This window comes from Mesoplodon densirostris, chromosome 8, assembly GCF_025265405.1.
Source record: "Mesoplodon densirostris isolate mMesDen1 chromosome 8, mMesDen1 primary haplotype, whole genome shotgun sequence".
Lineage (NCBI taxonomy): Eukaryota > Metazoa > Chordata > Mammalia > Artiodactyla > Ziphiidae > Mesoplodon > Mesoplodon densirostris.
In genome coordinates this window covers 46,846,633-46,870,434 of record NC_082668.1, presented here as the reverse complement: position 1 = coordinate 46,870,434, position 23,802 = coordinate 46,846,633, and the positions used below count along the sequence as shown (strand labels likewise).

Below are 23,802 nucleotides of genomic sequence, written 5' to 3'. Positions count from 1 at the left end.
CAGATGAATGGGTAAAGAAGATGTGGCACATATATACAATGGAATATTACTCAGCCATAAAAAGAAATGAAATTGAGCTATTTGTAATGAGGTGGATGGACCTAGAGTCTGTCATACAGAGTGAAGTAAGTCAGAAAGAGAAAGACAAATACTGTATGCTGACACATATATATGGAATTTAAGAAAAAAAAATGTCATGAAGAACATAGGGGTAAGACAGGAATAAAGACACAGACCTACTAGAGAATGGACTTGAGGATATGGGGAGGGGGAAGGGTAAGCTGTGACAAAGTGAAAGAGCGGCATGGACATATATACACTACCAAACGTAAGGTAGATAGCTAGTGGGAAGCAGCCGCATAGCACAGGGAGATCAGCTCGGTGCTTTGTGACCGCCTGGAGGGGTGGGATAGGGAGGGTGGGAGGGAGAGGCAAAAGGGAGGGGATATGGGAACATATGTATATGTATAACTGATCAAATTTGTTATAAAGCAAAAAATAAAAAAAAATTACAAACTAAAAAAAAGACATCAAAATTGGTGAATTTTTGTGTAGCCATTTTAATATTGAAGATGGAAGAAACAAAGCAACATTTTTGACATATTATGCTTTATTGTTTCAAGAAAGATAAAAACACAACTGAAATGCAAAAAAAGATTTGTGCAGTGTATGGAGAAGGTGCTGTAACTGATGGAACGTGTCAAAAGTGGTTTGTGAAGTTTCCTGCTGGAGATTTCTCGCTGGACGAATCTCTACAGTCGTGTAGACCAGTTGAAGTTGATAGCAATCAAATTGAAACAATAATTTAGAACAATCAATATTATACCACACGGGAGACAGCTAACATACTCAAAACATCCAAATCAAGCTTTGAAAATCATTTGCACCAGCTTGGTTATGTGAATCGCTTTGATGTTTGGGTTCCACATAAGTTAAGCGGGAAAAAACTTCTTGACCATATTTCCGCATGCGATTCTCTACTTAAATGTAATGAAAACATTCCATTTTAAAAACAAATTGTGATGGGAGATGAAAAGTGGATACTGTACAATAATGTGAAACGGAAGAGATCATAGGGCAAGCAAAATGAACCACCACCAACCACACCAAAGGCCGGTTTTCATCCAAAGAAGGTGATGTTGTGTATATAGTGGGATTGGACAGGAGTCCTCTATTACGAGCTCCTTCCGGAAAACAAAACGTTTAATTCCAACAAGCACTGCTCCCAGTTAGACCAACTGAAAGTGGCACTCAACGAAAAGCAACCAGAATTACTCAAAAGAAAACACATAATCTTCTATCAGGATAAGGCAAGACCGCATGTTTCTTTGATGACCAGGCAAAAACTGTCACAGCTTGGCTGGGAAGTTCTGATTCATCCGCCGTATTCACCAGACATTGCACCTTCGCATTTCCATTTATTTCGGTCTTTACAAAATTCTCTTAATGGAAAAAATTTCAATTCCCTGGAAGACTGCAAAAGGCACCTGGAACAGTTCTTTGCTCAAAATGATAAAAAGTTTTGGGAAGATGGAATTATGAAGTTGCCTGAAAAATGACAGAAGGTAGCGGAACAAAAGGGTGAATATGTTGTTAAATAAAGTTCTTGGTGAAAATGAAAAATGTGTCTTTTATTTTTACTTAAAAAAACTGAAGGCACTTTTTGGCCAATATATGACAACTCTCCTGATTTCTCCTGTTCACTATTTCAGAGACTGCTTGGCTCATCAATGCCATTTGTTCCAAACTGCTTTGCAAACCATAATAGTATATAAAGACCCCATGGGACAAAAGTCCCAGAAGTTCCCTAACTATGCTTTTTGGTCAAATTAAGTAGTTATCTTCATGTAGAAAAAGATCAAAATCGTTGTTTTGATACTTCCAGTTCAAAATACTTTCATGTCTGTAAAAAGACAGTTAGGCTTACACAACTAAACCTGAAAGTCTAGCCTTATATATAAACTGATGGCTCAACAAACAAAAGAGTGGGTAACCATTTCTGGGGTGTTTATAAAGACTACTGGTCAAAACATCTCTCTGATAAATTTCCCTTTGTCTATATATGTCCAGGTTGACTCTGGGTTATAAATACTGTTCAAATAATCCCTGTATAACTATCACCTCCTCAAGGGAAAGGAAACGTCTCTACTGAAATCCATTTATTTTGAAATTAAAAGAGGAAAGAAGATCCTTCTGATATTTAGTCCAGATCCTTTGAACTTAAATTTTAATTGCTGGCTCTGCTGTTAAGAAGTTAGATACTGTTTTTTAAACTATTCCCAAGAACAAGACTCTAAATGCCAGATGGAATTAACCTAATGGTCCATGGATCCAAGACTCAGTCTCCAACTTTGGGACAAAAGGATAATTTGTAGAAGATGATAGTGGCTTGCCTCTTTGTCTTTAAGGAAGTAGTAAGGCATAGCAGGAGGACACGCTGTTCCACACTAGACAAACCTGAGTTCCATCAACTCTACTTCTTATTAACTATGTGATGAGGTTACCTAACTCTCTGGACCCCAGCTTCCTTTTTGGTAAAATGGAGACAGTAATGTCTCTTTCCATAGTCAACATAGGGCATAAATGAGATGCAACAGACATACTGCCTGGTACATGGTGAGCCTCAAATGTCAATTACTTCATCAGAACTTAGAGACAGACACCTTAGAAACCTGTTAGAGCCATCTCTTCACTGATCTCCACATTTCCTCCATCTGTGTTTTGATTTTGTAACATGAATTTATCATCACTCCCTATCTGAAAAAATATTCCATTTGTTTACATGCAGTATTTTATTTGCCTTAAAAGTTCATTTTCAAACTTTCAGAAAAGAACCCTGATTAGAGTCCCCAAAAGTTCTTAAGTTCATGCTCACTTGATCTCCATCCTCTATAATTTCATTGTCTTCAATCATTCCTCCTTTAAATCTTCATGTTTACATATTAAAGTCCTAATTTAGGGGTTAGAAATTGTTGAAAAATTTTGGACCAAGCTTCCTCCTGATGTTTTAAGGAACTGGGTAGTGCTGACTGGCCAAACTTCCTGGATAACTTCACAAACAGGAAGTGGGGTGTAAAACACATATACACAATCTGTCCTAAAAGCAGGGCTGAGAAGGGGGGTTTATACGTTAGCCACTGAGTTGAATAACTCATGCCATTTCACCCAAACTGCAGGAAGACGTGTCTGTCTTGCTTAACATTGTGTTTCTGGTGTCTAGCACAGTGATTATCACATGGCAGCTGCTTAAGAAATGTTTGTTGATGGAATGAATGAATGAATGGGCAAATGGATGCCATTAAGAATCCCACGTGTGTGCTTTGGTAATGTACTATATGTTACAAATGCCTGGTTATATCAGTTAGTAATGCTTTCAGCTGCCAAGTCAAAATACTCAGAATATTACTCAATAGTGGCTTAAATAAATGAGGTTTTTTCCCCCCTACAGTTTGGAGAAAGGTTGCTGCAGGTATGTTGGCTCAGCGGCCCTATGATGTCAGGCTTAGAGTCTCTGAGAGTCTCTTGGACTTTTCTGGCTGGCAAGATTGTTGGAGGAGTCCCAAGCATCATGTCCTCCCATGACCATGTTCAAGAACAGATGTAGCTAGTGGTACAGGGCAGAGAGCTTCTCTGAGTACCCTGTCTCTTATCAGAGAGGAAAATAGTCCACAGGAGACCCCTAGGGAATTGCCTCTTATACTCCATTGGTCAGAACTGGGTTTCCTGCTCACTCCTAGGCCAGAAACTAGAACCACTTTCCCTGAGATCATTGGATCTCCAACTAGTATCTAAATAGGGATTCTGTGAGCAAGGAAAAAGAAATAGGATGAAAATGGCTTTTGCTATCCTCAAAATTACTGTAGTATCAGAAACATTTTCAGGGCTTGTTAAAACTCAAGTGTTTTGCTGATATTCCTTGGCTATAAGTAGACATAAAATTGGTGCTTTTAGTTACCACTGATAGAGCTGAATGGAAAATTAAGGCAATGTTAATTGATTTGTTAATGTTAATTACATAATTTAATTAAAATGCTGTGTATATTTCAAAGAAAAGGACTAATAATCCTTCGGATTTTTCATCAGTACCTGTGATGTTGCTAGCATTTCTGAAGAAGTGTATTTCAATGGCTTTTTGCCTTTATAAAGGGAATGAAATCTATTCCAACAAATAGAAATAAATTAAGATCTGAACTGATTCTGAAAACTTGTCTTTTATTGTGAGCATAAGAATATCTTGAGTTTGTGTTTGCCCTACTAATCAGTGACCACAAGAATAAAATCATGAATCAAAAGGTGAAAAATTCAAACAGTTTTCTAGTATCGTAGAAGCTTAGATATTATATCTAGTATACAGTATCATAGAAGTCCTCAAAAAAGTGGAATCCAACCTTTTGAAATTTAATTTAGTTAAACGGTTTATGAAAATACAAGCTTGGTCTCAAAATACTGTTTTCAGTTTAAACCAAAAAGTACAGAGTTTTAGAAATTAGTAGTCCATGTAGTAGCTATGACTTAATAGGGTTTTACTGCTTTGTGAGATTCTCCAGACTATTATTACTAGTGAGAAAAATGTTGCATAGTTTTCAGATATACTGTTTTAGATGATAGATATCAAACATCAAAAATACTAAAAATTGCCTGTGTTATAGTAAGATGTCTCAGAGTAAGATGTTGCCTCAGGAAAAAAAAAAGGCACCTGTTTCCAGTAATTTTTAATGAGTGTTAAAGATTATAAATTGGATAAAAGGATAAAAAACTTAATTTGTTAATTTCCCATTATAACTGTGCTTCCAAATGTATCTGTATTTAAATTTTATTAAAAACAGACATATAGGGCTTCCCTGGTGGCGCAGTGGTTGGGAGTCCATCTGCCGATGCGGGGGGCGTGGGTTCGTGCCCCGGTCCGGGAGGATCCCGTGTGCCGCGGAGTGGCTGGGCCCGTGGGCCGTGGCCGCTGGGCCTGTGCGTCTGGAGCCTGTGCTCCGCGGCGGGAGAGGCCGCAGAGGTGAGAGGCCCGCGTACCGCAAAAAAAAAAAAAAAAAAAAAAAAAGACATATATCAGAGTAAGCCTGGCTATCGAACCAAAACACTCATCTCATCTCTACCTTTTAAAAAAATAGCCAATTAAAGGTTATTTACTTTTTGTTTGTTTGTTTGTTTGTTTTTGTTTGTTTGTGTTTTTTGCAGTATGCGGGCCTCTCACTGTTGTGGCCTCTCCCGTTGCGGAGCACAGGCTCTGGACGCGCAGGCTCAGCAGCCATGGCTCACGGGCCCAGCCGCTCCGCGGCATGTGGGATCCTCCCAGACCGGGGCACGAACCCGTATCCCCTGCATCGGCAGGCGGACTCTCAACCACTTGCGCCACCAGGGAGGCCCAGGTTATTTACTTTTAAATGTTATATGCTGTAAAAGGCAACTACTAAAAATATCTTCAGTTATTCATCAGTAGACCTTCCACACTTTTTACGCTATGTGCCAGGCAAAAAAGAGGTAGTAATGTAAGTCATCATCAACCATTAACTTGTTTTACCACTCCAGTACATGCTAAGCATGTACTAGATATGAAAGTTAAGATATGAAAGTTATCAGAAACTTTTCAGATATGAAAGTTAAGTTTACAGAATGTAAGATTTTCATGGTAAGATTGGAAAAATTCCACAGAATACAGGTTGGGTGGCAATCCTATAGTTTCCCAGCAAGTAGATTATATAAAATCTGAAAATTTTCAAATTTGGTTCTTTTCTCTTTTATCTGTTCACTCATTCTTTTTATAGAACTTATTTTTCACATTACAACTTACTGGGTGTTAGATCCTTATAAGAACGTAAGAGAATGGCATTTCTGTGCTTATGAAATGAAGCCTATCTCAATCAACTTGTCAACTGAGCTTTAAAATCCGTGGCTGGCAGTGGGTGGGTTCATTTGTTTATTTTTGGTTGGTGAATTTTTCTTTATATATTTTTTAAGTAAGGCACAAACCCAAGGAACAGGTCTCATTGCATGTGAGCATTTAAAAATGGGATCCGAGGATCATGATTGCTATGGGTTGAATTGTCGTCCTCCCCCGCACCACCCCCCCTGCAAAATTCCTATGTTGAAGTCCTAATCCCCAGTACCTCAAAATGTGACCTTTTTTGGAATAGGGTTATTGCAAATGTAATTAAGATGAGGTCATACTGGAGTGGAGTAGGCCCTTAATCCAATATAACTGGAATCATTATAAAAAGGGTAAATTTGGACATAGACACACAAGAAGAAGAATGCCACCTGAAGATGAAGGCAGAGATCTACAAGCCAAGGAACACCAAAGATTGCTAGCAAACCACCAGAAGCTGGGACAGAGGCATGGAACAGAGTCTCCTTCACAGCCTTCAGAAGGCCGCAACCCTGTTGACATTTTTATTTCAGACTTCTAACCTCCAGAACTGTGAGACAAATTTCTGCTGTTCTAAGCTACCCAGTTTGTGGTATTTTGCTACAGCAATCCTAGCAAACTAATACAATACTTAATCATGATTAATTAGAAATACCTGAGGCTGTCTTGGGGTGGAAAGGCTGTTGAGGGAGATTACACCCTCCTTGGAAAGGAGTTGCCCCTACTCAGGGGAGGAAGGAAGGGAGGAAGGAAGGCAGGAAGGAAGGAAGGAAGAAAGGAAGGAAAAGAGAGGTTGATTGTCAGCACCATCCAAGGAAAAGAGAGCTACCTGACTGGTAGCCCGAGAAAGATCACAATAGTAGATATGAGAATCACTGCCTGTGCCACATTTACTCAAAAAATCCTTTAAAGCCATCCAATTCACTTTCCTTTCACTTAATTCTCACCACATAATCTAGAATTTACTAATTTAATATCACAGATCACATAGTGCTGGACAGAGGGAGTAATAGGGAGTATTCTTTTCCCTAGAAAGGATATGCCTCTCTGCAAATTAAAACAGTGGTAGAAACCAGCATCTCTTGAGTTTAGCAAATATAACCTGCTTATAATAATAAACAATAATAATAGGTAACACTGAGCACCTGCTATGTACCTGACACTCCTCTAAATACTTTACATATACTAATTCATTTAATTCTCACAGTAAACCATGAAGTAAGCATGATGATTATACCCATCTTACAGAAAAGGAAATTGAGGTTTAGATCTCTTGGGGAGCATTTTATTAAATTTCTAGACCTGAGCACTAAGAAACTAAACACTTGACCAGTAATGATCCCCTAATATGCTCTGCCTTCTGATACCTGGCTTGAAATAGACATTCTCACCAATCATATCACCACACAGGTAGTACCTGCACAATCTCAGCAACTCTGTACACAATGCAGTTCTCTCTTGAGAATTAAGATAGCAAAAAAGAAATGCAAACAGAATCTATAATATCTTCTCAGATCACCTATGGGTGAGTGATTCTCCAAGCTGTCATCTACCTAGCATCCACAGAGTACAGATAGTATGAAATAGCTTAACTATTCAGGGTGCACAGATTGTGTGCAATTTTGTGCTCACACTATTATATTACTGGGTTAAAAGCAGTGTTGTATACCCAAGATATCAGCTTTGTAAGGGTGAATTTCTTTTGCAAGTACTACATATTTGGATTGCAAGTAATTAAAACTCACCACACAGTGTAATAACAGTTTTCATGCATCCCTTGGAACCACTGTAATTCCACAGAATGTATGATTAAAAGTTAAATTTGAGGTGCCTGCTTCTCTTTTATAATCCTCCTGATCTTTAATAGATGAACTGAAAATAAACATCAACAAAGTGTAAGCACAGAACAATTCCCTATGGTTAACTTCTATCTTTGACCAACAAGACATTTAAATTTTGTTACTCCAGTCAGAAGAAGATTTTTTATGAGCTAAGACTATGGAATGGGGCCTCGAGTATTCCATTATATTATCAATGTTAAAGAAATAAACACAAATTAATCAAAACAGAGAGCAATGAAACAAGAGGTAGGTAAACTGAGGAAAAACGTGAGGCATGGCTTGCCAATCTCACTATAAAGAGTAGTTTTTACCTCGTAAACCTTGAAGCAACCAAAGAACCTAGAAGAAGAAAGAAGAGGACCTGGTGCTTACACTGAGGTGGGGCGGAGGGGAGTGGAGGGCTGCTTCCACAGGTCCTGAGCAGCGCTGTGGAGGGCCATCCTTGCTGCCTATGGACACTCACTTAGGCAGCTCCTACTTGATGGCAGGCATTCTCCAGGTTCTGAAATACAGAAGTGAATAGAATAGACAAGCTCTATACCCCCATGAAGCTTACATCCACTATGACAAACTCAGGGTTTGTGATGTTGATCCCTTATACTTCTGGAGAAGAAAAGTGTGGAGGGGTGGATACAGATAGAGAACTAACATCTACTGAGCACACACTACGTATGAGGCTCTGGACTGTACCCTCAGTCCAGAAAAATCCTGATCTCCTGCCTACTTTGGATCCTAAATAGAAAAGACTACACTATGGACTATAATCAGTAGTCTATGAAATTAACAATCATAGAAATACTTAGAATCTTCAACCTGAGGCAGTCTGGGCACATGGAAGACATTCAATAAATACTTTTAGAATGAATGCATGATTAATCATAATTTTTAAAACTGTCAAATACTCAGCTTCATTATTTACTATTGATATTTATTGTATGACATGAAGTGATCTGAAACTGTATAAAAGACACTGTTTGTCTTTCCCTCTTAAAGGGAACAATACCTAGATATTGCCTAAATAAAGAAAACAGAGAATTTAAAGTAGTCCAAGGGGCTATTTTAAGCAAACACTTCAGTTTCTTACATCCATGAGAATTCCTTATAAACAAACAACATGAAGTCACAAGAGGTCCTTCACCTGAGCAGCATCAGTTACCACAGCATAGATTCCAGGGGTGGCTAGCTGACCCTTATCTTCAAAATGAATGATGTTGAGAATCTAAGAAATAAAAAATGGGGATTGTTCTCCTTTCTGAACTCAAAGGATATACACTTTGAAGAGACATAAAGGGGAAGAATTTCATTTGCTTAGTGTAAACAAATGAAATTGTCCAGTGTATTTGCCTTCTCACGGGAATAAGTGAGCCATGTCTAGACAGGTACAGTATAGAGAAAAGTTTGTTGACTGGTTAGATTTCAATTGAAGAAATTCAATACTGAGGAAAAGAAATATAGTTGCAAAATCCTCTGTTCAAACATGAAGAATACTCAAATATAGCATAAATTTGTGATTAAAGAATACGAATAAATGTTAACTGTTCCTATTTTTGATAGCAGCACACATTTTTTATTTCCACAGCTTCATGACACTATATTCCTGCTTAATTGCTTCCTCAGTAGTCTTCTTTACAGCCTACCAAAAACTAAGGGAAAAAATTTTAATTACCACTATTTAGAGTAAAAATTTCAATTAACCTTCCTCACAAACATGGAAGGGGGAGCCAACAGCAAGTCATCTGGATGGGAGTGGAGGAAATCATCTCTGCTTAGGTTGATGTTTCTTTAGACCAAGTGAAGATGTTGGTCATCCTGAACATGAGGTAGAAAGCAAGGAAATAAGCAAAAGCCCATCTCATGAAAAGTGGGCAATTTCTGTATTTTAGGAGTCATAGCTTCATGGTAAAGCTTTATTATTATATCTGAATTGTTGTAGATTTTCAGCAAGAAATACTCACAATAAAATATAAGTTCAAAACACATTCCAGAGACATGTGTAACTATATAATCATCTCTCTTAATTATCCCTGCTAATAGGAAACAAAGTGGTAAAGATCACCCCAAATATCTTTGTTTGAACACTACTTTTTTCTGTGGATTTAATGGGGTTTGAGGTATAATTGACATACATTATACTAGTTTCAGGTGTACAACATAATGATTCGGTATTTGTATATATTGTGAAATGATCACCACAATAAATCTATTTAACATCCATCACCATATATACTTACAGAATTTTTTTCTTGAGGTGATAACTTTTAAGATCTACTCTCTTCAGAACTTTTAAATATGAAATAGAGTATTATTAACTACAGCCACCATGCTGTATATTATGACTTACTTATTTTATAACTGGAAGTTTGTATATTTTGATTCCCTTCACCCCTGCCTCTAGCAACTACCAATCTATTCCAAATACTCTTTAAAAACCATATTAATTGGGCTATGAACATAGTATAGTATCAACATATAATATGAAAAGTTGATGAGCAGTAAGAATTACTACCTTGGGATTGTTGCTTGTTGCTGTTTCTCTCATCCTTTTGAGAGGTTTATGCCCAGGGTTAATGGAAACTAAAGAGACATAACACATCCTTAGGAATACACTTGGGTCTGAGGGAATATGGAAGTTGAGAAGTTTCCATTTCTAGGGTCTCTTTCACTCTAACATTTAGGAATCTGTGTCTGGAAGACAAAGAAGTTAATAGGTGAGCAATGGATTACTTATTACAGAAAAGCGAAAAGAAGTTTTCTAAGAACCTTTGATCTTCAAAGTCAGAAGCAAACATAAAATAAATTTATGAGAGGAAGCCAACCGGGGGAGCATACCAGTGGCAAGAACAAACAGGCTTAGAACTAACTGGCTCAAGAGCAGAGGAACATTTGTATTTCAATGAAAAGAAGAAAAGAAAGTTTAAAAGAAAGGTGATAGTATATTTGATCTGCCAATAATTTAATATTTGAAAACTTCCAAAAGGGAATTTCTACATATTCACATCAAAAAAAGTCATGGTCTCACCCAAATATCCATGCACAATTGTATTTTTATGTACAATACACAAATAGTCTAAGCAAGTCTAGCTCTAAAACATATTTCTCAGGTATATTTCATGACAAATTGCCAGGCTGAAGGCCAGGGTAAAACTGAGGAGGCCACTGCCCCTTCCATGATAATCATGTGGGTGGCTGCAAGATGATCAGGTGAACACAGAAAGTCTATGAACTTCTTGTAGGCAGAACTAGATATTACTCATCTTTAGAAACTCAGCACCTACTACAGTGCTTGATACACAGTCACTACTGGATCAGTGTTGGCTGATTAATTAATAAATGTGTGCCTTATAGGTGAACAATCATAGGCAGCTACCTGGATTGGGAATAAGTCACAGACTGAAATTCATATTATGTTGGCAACTTGTTCTGTGAACTTTCATGAGTCAGCTTCTGTCCATTCAGTCATCTAGGAAAGAGGCTGCCTGTTGGAATGTGTAATGTATCTAATGTGCATTGAAGTCTTCATATAAATGTACCAAATTACTCTTTATTAACTAAAGAACTCATTCTTTGTACTTACTAAAGTGCTTTTAATCTTGAAAGCGCTTCCAGTAATGGCAAATTACTCCTAATATTTTTCTAAAACCTTGACACATTTTAAGGACTAAAAATATATCTATAGCTCTCATTTGGAATTATTACTTTACCCAGTTCCAGATGGCTTCACTGTAATAATTTTTAAAGCCTTTCTCTGGTCTCTTACCTTTTTCAGAATTAATAAAATATTTTCATCAAAAGGTGTTCTAGATAAAAAGGAATAAGGTAGAGGCCCTTACACTCACTATTAAGTTCAAGGTCAATAAGACTTTAACTTATTTATTTAACTTATTTGTTTATTGTATCCAGATTCAGATAAATCTGAAGAAACCTTTTGCCATTATCCAGAGATTCTCAATCTCTGGACCATTACTAGCCCTGGGGACATAGGTCAATTCTAGTACTTAGGTGGCTCAGAATCACCAGGGGACATCCACACTCAATGAAAGAAACCCGAGTCCTCGGGAATCACTGAACTCATTCAGTTCTTCTAGCACCTGAGAAGTTAGGGGGGGTCCCTCAACAGGACACACTCAAGGACCCCTTGTACTTCTGCTGCTCAAATACAGGCCAGTCTTGGCTACTGGTACTTCAGCCATTTCCAGGCATCCCACTGAGGGTCATTTGTTACAATGAGGTCCACACTGAGGTCCAGTTTCACAACTGGTGCAAATCTACCTGTATTCAGTGCTGAAAAGAGGAAAAATATTAAGAGAAAACCAAAAAAAGCAGAAAGCAGGAACCAATAACAGATTCAAAAAATGGTTATGTCTAACAGGCCCTTTACATGTAAATATATTAGTGTTGTCTTCCCAGCTCTGTATTTAACATAAAACAATGATCATTTTGAAAATGAAACACCTATATTTAAAGCATATAATATGAGGACATTAGTTGGAAAAGAAAAAAATTGACAGGAACTTTTGTTGGAAATTTTAAAAGGACTAAATATAGATTTTCATAACTGTTGTAAAAAATTCTTAAATTGTATGATTGACAAAAACAGAAATCAACCTCTCTTTTCCTTCTCTCTGTCTCATACATCAAAATTAATAAATTCCCCCAAAAGTATAAATATTTCAAAATACAGACTATTTGTAAATTTGTATTTACAAATAAAATACTGAATACATGTCTTGTTATGTTGTTCATTGTTTATTGATTAAAATGCACTTTGCTGGATTAAAATTTTATTTTGTTACACATACATTAATTTAGGAAAAAAAGAGATGAATGTTTTACCCCCTCTAATTATTGCTTCTTCTTTCTTAGCCTTCCAAAGGAGGGAAAAATAAAGGATGAAACTTAACAAGAACAAATGCAAAAATAGCCTGTACTTCATCAAAATCGCTTATGAATATCACATTTATGAATATTTATGTGAATGTTCATAGGAAGCTATGTCTTCCTTGTGATTCCTTAGAACATTGCCAGAACTATTTTTTGTTTTATAGATATTCAATTAATATTGATTAAACACCTTCAATCAACATAATATGAATTTTTCCTAAACTTCGATTAACTTATCCCAAATAAATTAATAAACTTTAAAGTGTTTTTGAAAAGTACATGGTTCTTATACACAACTGATTTACCTCAATAAATAATAGTGGAGTGACGTCTATAGGTAGGAGATATATCAGCAATACAGAGATAACAAGAGTGACTAAACACAGATTACCATCCATGACAATTATTCTTGGTTCCCAACCCCCTTATCCTTTACCACAAAGACAAAAAAAGCTAAAGACTCACTTTCCCAAAGTCCCTTACAAGGAGATGTAGCCATGTAACACAGTTCTGGCCAATGAAATGTAAGGAGTCTGTAGGGGGTGTGTTTAGGAAATTTTTCCTTTTCTAATATAAGGAAAGCCAGATATGGCTAGCAGCTGCCCTTCCCCTCCTTCCTGCACTGAAAGCTGAAGTGATGGCTGGAGCTGTGGCAGCTATCTTGGAATCAAATGGGAAAGAATAAGAGAATCACAGTGATGCTGGTGCTGACATCACTGAGATGCTGACATATTGCCCTCGGCCACCTCCTCCCAGATTTTGTGTCATGTGAGAGAAATAAAACCCTATCTTTTTAAGCCACTATCAGAGTCTCTGTTGCTTAAAATTGAAAGCCTTTGTAACTGATAAAGCATTAATAAAAGTATTTTTTAAGTACACAAATAACGACTAGAGGTTCAAAGAAGGAAATTACATAAAGTAGAAAGATATAGGAAAGGCCTTGAAAAAGACTTGGCATTTGTTAAAAGCATAAGAGGCTGGGATATGAAAGTAGGGTGAATTTCAGGTAAAAATTATGCTATGGGCAAAAGATTTGAGGAAAATGTAAAAATTATTCTTCTTTTATTAAGCCATCTGTTCACAAGGTCATTTTGCTTAGTTTTATTTAAGGCTAAAGATGGATTTATATATTTAATGCTGCCAAATATTAACACATTCTCAATAATACTTGCAATATCACAAAAATAACTGATTTATTTTGGCAATTTGGTGAAAAAATGTCCCCAAAAGTATAAATAATGAAGCATTTTGCAATTTTAAACTCCACATGAACTATTTTAAATGCTTTTTGAGTAACTTATACTTATTAAAGTTTATTTTACATTTATTTTGTTTTTCTTTCTTTACTGTGTTTTTATAAACTAGGGAAACAACAACATCCTAATTCCATTTAATCATGATAAATCATTATTTATTACGAAAAGAAACTATCAGTAGCCAGTGAATCATTGCATTCTTCATAAACCTGATTATTACATATACATTCTAAAAATAAATACAATAATGAGCTCCTTGCCTCTGCATAGATATGGGCATCATAATTATAAAACTGTGCAGGCTTCATGTCAAAGCAGTAGGTCAAAGCTCTGATCCTAACCAACCCAGGACAAAGCTGCTGATTGAAAGAAAAAATTAAATAACAACAAAAATCCTATCCCAGTGCAAGGGAATGCACTTGACAAATTGTTTATTAGATTCAAATGTCTTTGCTCAGCATGCGCAAATTCATTAAAAGATGAAAATGAAAGCCTGATGAGCTTGTAAAAATGAGAGCTCTCCAAATTTAATTCAAGGTTGAGGATGATCAATTTGGTTATTTATTCAGTGTGTAAGAACACTGGATAATTGGTGTTAGAGGGAAAGATTGGTTTTTATTCTCTGAAACAATCTCTAAATACATAATTTTGGCATTAGTCCAATTTGTACATTGTCATATTTCTGGAAGTATGCTTAATTATGCAATAGTAATAATTATGGATGATTTGTGCCAAGACATCAAGACCAAAAAGTCTGTTGTGTATCAGTCTTCCCAAGCAAATTAAATAATCTTAATAAGTTATTTTAGTACAAGTTAAGTATTAAGATGAGTTATATAAGACAAATAAACTGATGCATAATGGCCTCTAAGACATATGTATTTTTTAAATTCTGAAGAGTTCAAAACAGAGATGACATTAAACATGCTAACACAAACTCCTTGTGCAGAGTAAAGCTGCAAAATGTTATGTGAAATTATTTTTAATAAATCAAACTATTTTTATACTGAAGTACTAAAAGGGTACCTGCTGGAAAGATGTTCAATTTTACTATGTTAACTAATGGGAATATAAAAGAATTTAAACAAGAAAATAGCTATGTATTTGTCATTTTAATTCATATTTATTTTAAAATCCTTAATCCTGGAACATATACAGATGTGTATATATGTGTGTATGCACATATGTATGTGTGTATGCATGTATTGGTTTTATTGTCCATTCATAGCTTCAGAGACCTGACCTATTTGCAGCTAAAACACATTGGTTTTGGGATCTGACTCTCAATAGTATCCTAGGGTCAAAGACTAACTTATTTTACTTTTAAAACATGTTTAAGCTTCTGAAGATTATCTGTTTTTGCTTGTGTCAGTTACATATTGAATCCTATTCAGCAAACACTGCACAGCTGAGAACAAGGTTCTAGCCCAGACATACAGGACATACATATCGTTCTCAAACTTCCCTGACTGCCAAACTTAACTACCACCACAAGCACCCTATTTTTAACAAAACCAAGGAATCATAGCTTGTTTCTTTCAAAATTTCTTTACCAACAAAAACAAATGGTCCATGTTCTGGAGTGAGGCTGGCAAACCTCCCAACAAGGCAGCCAGCAGCAAGAGAGTATCCTGTCCCCATGAAAGAAGCAGGGGTTTTTCTGTCCACCCCAGGCTGACAGGTATGGGGGAGGCCAGGAAGAGCCAGACAGAGCAGATCCAAAATCTATGCATGCCCATCTCTCTCTCTCTCTCTCTCTCTCTCCCTCTCTCCCACTCTTTCTTTTCTAGGTGGCCATCTATCTTTAGTAATCTGGACCATGAGGTAAAACTGATTTCAGTATACATGAGGGAAAACCTAGTAAATTAATGAATTCTATTTTGATACCTAAAGAGTTTAGCCAGACATTTCTAAGCTTTCCTCATCAACTGCAAACATTACTTTTCTGTTTTATTTCTCTCAACCTAAGGATGCTAATCTTTCACATACCATCACTTTCGGCGGGGATGGGGAGATTTCCATTATCACTGCCTCCTTCGTTAAAAGTCCACAATCTGAAGTCCAGGCTTCTTCTCTTTCTTTTCTTTTCAGTAGACTTTATTTTTTAGAGCAGTTTTAGGTTCACAGCAAAATTAAGCAGAAGGTATAAAGATTTCCCATATACCTCCTGCCCTCACACATGCATAGTGGTCCCCATTATCTACATTCCCCACCACAGTGGTACATTTCTTATAACTGATGAACCTACATTAATACATTATCACCTAAAGTCCATAGTTTATATTAGGGTTCACTCTCGGTGTTGTACATTCTATGGATTTGGACAAATGTATAATGACATTTTAATCCTCAGTAACTGTACAAGTTATTCTCCATTACAGAGGGAAATTTTTATAAATATATATATTTTTAAGAACTAATTCTTAAAGCCAAGTTATCATAATCAAATTGCTTCAACTCTTGGTGGATTCACAAAAATTCACATTGCTGTTTTCTTTTTTTTCTTTCATAATTGAGATTTTATTGGTTGTTTTGAGGATCAGTACACAGACATTTCAATTTGTACACAATTCTCAACATATGTACCAAAAATCTAAAAAATCATGCAGTTGTGATTCTTTTCTGAAAAGTTATTCCAGTGACTTTCCAGCTTAAAATTTAGGGGCAAATTTTCCTTCACAGGATATCAAGTACCAATATCTTCAAATATTGATATGCTGTTACATCGTAAGTCCCACTAATTCACAATTTAATATCATATACACTACACACTCAAATTGTCAATCGTTCACAGTACATTAACGGTTACTAGAAGAACTGGACTACCACGACCAAAGATGTTACAGAGTGCACAAAATTCTGCCCAGGAGAGCCAAGATCAAGGGGTGAGTGGTTTGCTTTAGCAAACGATTCTAACAAAAACAACATCGGAAGAGAAGTAATTTAAAGTGTTTAAGACATTAAATGCACAACTGACTCCAAACTGCCATTTAGTATGCTTTGTATTATAGGATAGAAAAGCTACCCTCCATCTGTGGAATGTTAAGCTGGCACCCAAGACAATCAAAGCCTCCCATATTCAATATCCCACTATTTTCTGGTTGTACCAAAAAATAAACAACCAGCAAATGATTTCACCTCTTAAAAAAAAAGCATTTACACTTAAAAAATGGAATGAGGTGGGATTCCCTCCTTTTAAAAAATGTTTCTAGAGCTACTAAAAAACCTGCATTTACAAAAGAGTTGATAAAAAATATTCCTCTGGCTTGTACAAGAAGGGAGACAGGGGCCCCTGATAGGACCAGGTATGTGATATTAATCAGACTTGGCTTCTTTCTCTCCTGCTTCATCAGAAGCTGGGCTCTCCTCATTTTGTCTCTCCATTTTCTGCAGGTAAGTCTTCTTTAGTCTCTTGGTGAGCCACTTCAGCCTGTTTTCCCTTTGCTCCCCTTTTCCCTTTTGTTTGCACTTTTTTGTCGGAAGATTTATCCTTTCCTGCCGCCTTTTTTGGCTTCGTTTCCACTTTCGCAGGAGCCGGTGTAGCTGACAACCTCGCCGACCTCCTCTTGGGCTCCTCCTTCGCCGTTCCCTCGGCGCAGCTGACCTTCCTCTTGGGCATCGTGGCGGCGGGGCGGGCGCATGCCCGGTGCCTGGGGGCCGCGGCGCGGTGAAAGCCTTCGCGAAGCTGGGGGGCTTGGCTGCTGCCGCTCCTCCCGCCGCCCCAATACTCTGTTTTCTAATGCCTCAAATTTTTTTGACAGAGTTAACTGGAAGGCTTAGTATTTGCTTGGGATTTTGGTTTTGTTTTGGCTAATTTTGTTTACATTTTTTTAAGCAACAGAATAAAATAGCCGAATTGAAATAATATTCTACTAAATTAATCATTTGTTTGGTTGAACTAATTGACCAATTTTAATCATGACAGTATTATTAAATACAGTGTAAAGTGCCCTGACTGAAAATTAAACTTGCTCGAAATATGGAAATTCAGAAAATGTCATTATACGCATTGCCTGTATACAGCAAAATTTGCATATCATTAATATACCCTCATCAGACAATAAGGTAATACCATGCGGGCCGTTTAAGTAACCTGACAATACAGTGCGTTTTTGTTTTTTGGGTTTTTTTGCGGTACGCGGGCCTCACACTGTTGTGGCCTCTCCCGTTGCGGAGCACAGGCTCCGGACGCGCAGGCTCAGCGGCCATGGCTCACGGGCCTAGCCGCTCCGCGGCATGTGGGATCTTCCCGGACCGGGGCACGAACCCGCGTCCCCTGCATCGGCAGGCGGACAACCACTGCGCCACCAGGGACGCCCCTACAGTACGCTTTTAAAAGCTTTGAATACATGGAACTATACAGAATAATATTTATGTTACTAAACAGTGTGTAACGATGCGTGGCTCTTGAGTGCCACATCAATTGTTATTTAGGTTTTTAGCTTGTTCAGACATCTACCATTTCTTACAAGGATCAGGAAAGAAGCCAGACCGAGATCATGTTAGGCTGATGCTTGGCCGGGCAGATCGTCAAGTTGCTTGCGTTGGTTTTCAGAGCCCCCTTCCCTTTGCCTGATCTTCCCTAGGTGTATTCCCCATATGTGCCTCCCTAGTGCCTCCCACCATATAACTTCTCTCACTATCAAAGCAGCCTCCCACCCCTCACCTAAACCTGCTCCAGGAAATGATGGGATAGACTCACTTTCATGTATAAATAGCTGACAAAGCTTCACTTGTTATCATTCCTGAGTTATATAAACTTTAGGTAAACAACAAATAAGCAAAGAGCATATTTGCAAAGAGCAAATAAGCAAATAAACACATTTAATTCTTAAATTTCAGGGTCCTGGCAAGTGAAAAAAGGATTTTTGCAGGATGTTGTGGGAACAGGGCGGGCGAGGGGTGGGTGTCTTCTCAGCGAAAAGGATAGGGGAAGCTTGGTAATCTCAAATTATTTTCAGAATTGCAGTAAATATTCCTATGTACTTAGGTCAGGTGAAACATTTCCCCATAAAATGTGACTGCTGGTATTTGCTTATATCAAATAGTTGAACAAGAGTCTGACCTACAGCTTGATAACTTAAACCATAATTATTTACAAGCCTCATTTTATCCTGAGTCACACCACCCCCCAAATTACTGTAATCTAGAGAAAAATACTTGGTTGTCCACTGTGCATCGATGTTCATCTGTCATCTTTCACTCTATCCCTGTTGCCTATTTTACCCTGTCAACCCGATGCCTTGGCTCATACACAAAAGAGGAGAATTCCATTTTCTCATCCTAGCATTAAAAGAACGAAAATAGTAACTTTGTCCTAGGCTAAGCAAGGAACAGGTCAAGAGACAAAGGGCCGAAAAATATGTGAGAATTAGGAGAATTGCCAAGAAAGTACTGAAGTCTCCTGATATGATGAGGCTCTTTGCTAAATCCTTCCAATGCTTCATGAACTATATAAAGAGAGAGCAACTTCCAGAGCAGCATTAGCCAAAATTCCAGTTCCTGTCTCTTGTCTCTGGCAATGGACCCAGAAAACAGTAAGATGCATCCACCAGGTTTGACAGCAGCTGTACAGCTAATGAGTGATGTTCACTGTTTAATCATATATGTTCAACTGTGAGCACCAAGGGTCACTGGCATTTTAGGCTGCATTCCTCCCATGTAGTTTCCTCCCTCCCTCCCTTCCTCCCTCCCTCCCTTCCTTCTTTCCTTCTATTTTAAAAATATTTTCTATTTTCTTGTTTTCTATCACTTCAACCCAGTGGCCGTTCAGTGACCCCTACTGTGGTTCTGTTTTTCCAGGAAAGGCCACATAAACAGGGCAAGAGCTCCCAAGAATTTATGAGGAAAGAGGAGCATTGCCTTGAATGGGTAGGAAGTTTTAAAATAAGCTGTGTCTGGGAGAGTCTAAATAGTCTCCCTAACCCAATGCCACTTCATTTCCATGATGGAGGCTACCACAGGTTGCAGGTTAAGAATTCAGATGAACCACACATGGGCAGACCTCCTGGATGAGGTAAAGAAAGACATCTTTTTTTCTGACAAGCCTCAATAAACCAGAATAAAGTTGTAGGATGTGCTTCACACAGACTAACAGAAACAAACAAAAGCAACGTTTAATAGAAAGCAGCACAGTGCAGCCAGAAAAGCAGTTGCCGCAGAAAAAGGAGTTGGGATTCTAATTGCTAGTGAGCTGTATAGCCTCAGATGTGTTGCTTACTCTGTGGCCCTGTTTTGCCAACTGCAAATCAAGTGAGCTGTGTTCGAGGATCATGGCTTTTTTATTGTTTAAACACTTTATGATACTAAGACTAGAAAAGTTGATTTAAACATCCTATGTGTATTACATTTCTATTGCTGCGTAACAAATTACCACAAATTTAGCAGCTTAACACAACACACGTTTAATATCTCATAGTTTCCACGGGTCAGGAGTCAGAGCTCAGCAAGGCTCTACAGGGCTGCAGTCTAGGTATGGACTGGGGCTCAATTCTCATCTAGAAGCTTAGTTCTCATATGGAAGCTCAGCTGGTGATCTGCTTCCAAGCTCATGAGGTTGTTGGCAACATTCAGTTCCTGTGGTTGTAAGACTGAGGGTGCTGACTTCTAGCTGGATGTCAGCTGGAGGCCACTGTCAGTATCTAGAAGCCAGCTACAGTTCTTTGCCAAAGGGCTTTCTCCAGAGGCCCTCTGATAGCATGGCAGCTTGCTTTTTCAAAGCTAGCAAGGGAGAAAGAGAGAGAGCCTACTAGCCAGATGGAGTCTTATATGATGTAATCACAGAAGTAACATCCCATCACCTTTGCCATGTTCTATTGGTTAAAAGTTAGTCACAGGTCCCAGCCACACTCAAAGGGAGGGGATTAAACAAGCACATGAACACCAGAACGCAGTGGTCAGGGGGACCACCTTAAAGTCTGTCAGCCACACTTTTGTATTTTTTCCCCACACTCTGTCCTTCAGCAGATCCTGTCAGTTCAACATTCAAGACATAGTCCAAATGTACCACTTTTCATCACTTCCATTTCCCACCCAGCCTCCCTAGTCTACGTCATTTTCTGTCATTAACATTACTGCTAAAATCTCTTAAATTGTTTCCCTCTCTCTTGCCCTATTAGCTTAAAACCTTCCAGTGCACTTCCTGTTATATGTGGAATAAAATCCAAATGCCTTACTTGCATGACGTGGCCCCTGACCACTTCTGTGATCTCATCTGCTTCTGTTCTCCACCTTTTCTCACTCCACATCTGCTACCACCAAGCCCATTCCCACCTCAGGATCTTTGCGCATGCTTTCTCCTGACAGAAATGTTCTTCCCTTAGATCTTTACTTGGTGGTTCCTTCTCTTCATCCATTCCTCACTTACATGCCGCTTCCTCACAGACCTCCCTAACCACTCTACGTGAGTTAACCAACCCTTGCCCTATTCCAGGCATTCTCTGTCCTGATACTCTGATTTATTTTCTGCATAGAACTTACTGGTATGTGGAACATGTGTTTTATTGTTCAAAATTTGTGTCCTCCACTTAGGATGTAATGTCCATGAGGACAAGTCACTGTATCTCCAACAGTGCCCAGTATCACAAATATTGAATGAAGAAAACACAGAAAAACCAAACTCAAATTTTTAAAAATAATTGAATAATATTGGTTATCTGGAAATTTACTATATTGTCCTTAATTTTTTCAGTTTGCTATGGACCAATGTCAGGTTTATCAGTAACTGCCACCTATTCCTGCCCAGCTTTTTGAAGACCATTACCTTATTTTATCAGCTCCATAGCAATTGTTTCCACGAGGGAGCCCCTGTACTGAGTCTAAATAGCTGGTGAGTGCTTGGGAAAGAGCTATCTTGAGTGACAGACTCACAAGCTTTCGATCAAGACGTACAGGAGGCGAGCGCGAGGGGCGGAGCCTTCCGGCGAGAGCGGGGGATGCGCGGTGTGACTGCCCAGGAGAAAGGAAGGCGCTCCAGTTCCGGGTTAGGCCCTTCGCCCTCCTCCCTCGGCCTCCGGCCTCCGGCAGGGCGAGTAGCAGCGGCGCCGGAGCGGCGGCGGCGAATCTGAATGCGGTGGGGAAGACCATGGAGAAATCTCTGCTTGAGATTTCAAGAATTTTGAATACTGGATTAGATATGGAAACTCTGTCTATATGTGTACGGCTCTGTGAACAAGGAATTAACCCAGAAGCTTTATCATCAGTTATTAAGGAACTTCTCAAGGCCGCTGCAGCATTAAAGGCTGCTGAAAATATGACGAGCTGACTTTCTGAAGAAATCCTGATGAAATATATCAAGCTCTGCAGGAGGATTGAAGATTGCATTGTAGTTAAGAATGTACAATGAAATCACTGCATGTAGCAATGTGGAAACATTGTCCTTTTTAAAAGAATGATAAAACCATAGCTTTATAAATCAGTGGAAAGTGGCTTATGGAGAAAACTATCAGTTGTGTTTACACCACATCTTATTTTTAACAGTTCTAATGCTTTGGCACTGCTGTGTTCATATTTATGTGTTCCTTATTTATAGCTCTGATAGCTTTAATTTTCTAAGCAGTCTGTCTATCAGGTGTGCATATCTGCTGTGCCTGGTTGAAGTATAGTGAAACCCATCGGCAGTAATGTAGTTGTGACTTGTTGACATTTCCATTATAAACTTTAATTTTGAATTGTTTATGCAAAATAACTGGAATGTTGTATTAGGCTGAAAGTTGACAATTTCGGCTACCAGTTGTGGATTTTGACTTAGATTCAGTAGGCATATCAGAATCTTGTTTTTTGTAAGAGCATGCAAAAACATTTGTAAACTGCTCTTTAACAAAGAATATTTAGTTTTTTAAAACATAAAGTTTGACTGGCAGTTAATAGTGTGAAGCAGATCATATTTGTATTGACTGGAAAATGAAACTTAGATTTTAAAAGTAATAACAGTGCTTAGCTTACCATTGTTTATCATTTGAATCATTTAAATTTAGTGAGAATATTAATTGAGAATGTTTTTCTTTCTAATTTTTATACTCTGTAAATCACGGCCTTAAAAATAATAATGCATAATGAAACAATTCCAACATGAAAAGTCTTTTTTACTTTTGTTACATAAAAATAATTTGAGTGCTACCTGAATATACCTTGAGTGGTTATCTAGTAAATCACTAAATAGATGGTGTCACTCAACGAAGAATGTTATTATTTTCTGAAGGAATAAAGATTTCCAGTCATTAAACAAAAACTAAATAATCAAGTGTTCTGTATCAGGAATTCTAAATGTGCCTTTCTAAGATCATTTTTATGTGTCATTATTTTTACCCTTAAAGTTTTAACTAATCGAAGTGATGGTTCAAAATAAATTTTAGAAAAACTTAGCATGGATTCTGTTCCTATAACAGAATCTCAATGGAATATTTTTCCCAAGACTAATACAAATTTAATCTGATTTTTTAAGACTTTGTTAGCTTCCATTTAAATGATAGTATAGGGACTTCCCCGGAAATCCAGTCCAATGTTTAAGACTCCCCCTTCTAATGTAGGGGGTGTGGGTTTGATCCCTGGTCAGGGAACTAAGATCCCATGTGCCGTGGGGTGCAGCCAAAAATTAAAAAAAAAAAAAATGATAGCACAAGCATATACTCTTTGGTAGCATTTTTTGTTCTTCAGACAAACCGAAGTGATTTTAATAAGGCTTAATAATATTTAATGGCAACCTGCTGTTCTATTTTTAAAATCTAGTCTTTTGACCACTTTGACTTTTTAAATACAAGACATCTTTACCAAATGCACTGAAGATCTATTATAGGGAGAACTGGTTGGGAGACAATAAAAGTTTTGATTGTAAGTCATTCATTTAATTAAAAAACATTGCAAATACTGCATGTTGTTATTTATATAAAATCAGAAAAAGGACATTCTTGTCAAGTTCCAAAATTTGTATATACTTTTAGGTCATAAGAGT

General features: G+C 37.7%; 1 protein-coding gene across 1 annotated transcript; it reads right to left on the bottom strand.

The window, feature by feature from the left end:
• Positions 1-17,220: 17,220 nt before the first annotated feature.
• On the bottom strand, positions 17,221-17,472 carry LOC132495187 (non-histone chromosomal protein HMG-14-like). Its single transcript, XM_060106892.1, has one exon. The coding sequence runs from the start codon at positions 17,470-17,472 to the stop codon at positions 17,221-17,223; it is 252 nt and encodes an 83-aa protein (XP_059962875.1).
• Positions 17,473-23,802: the final 6,330 nt, after the last annotated feature.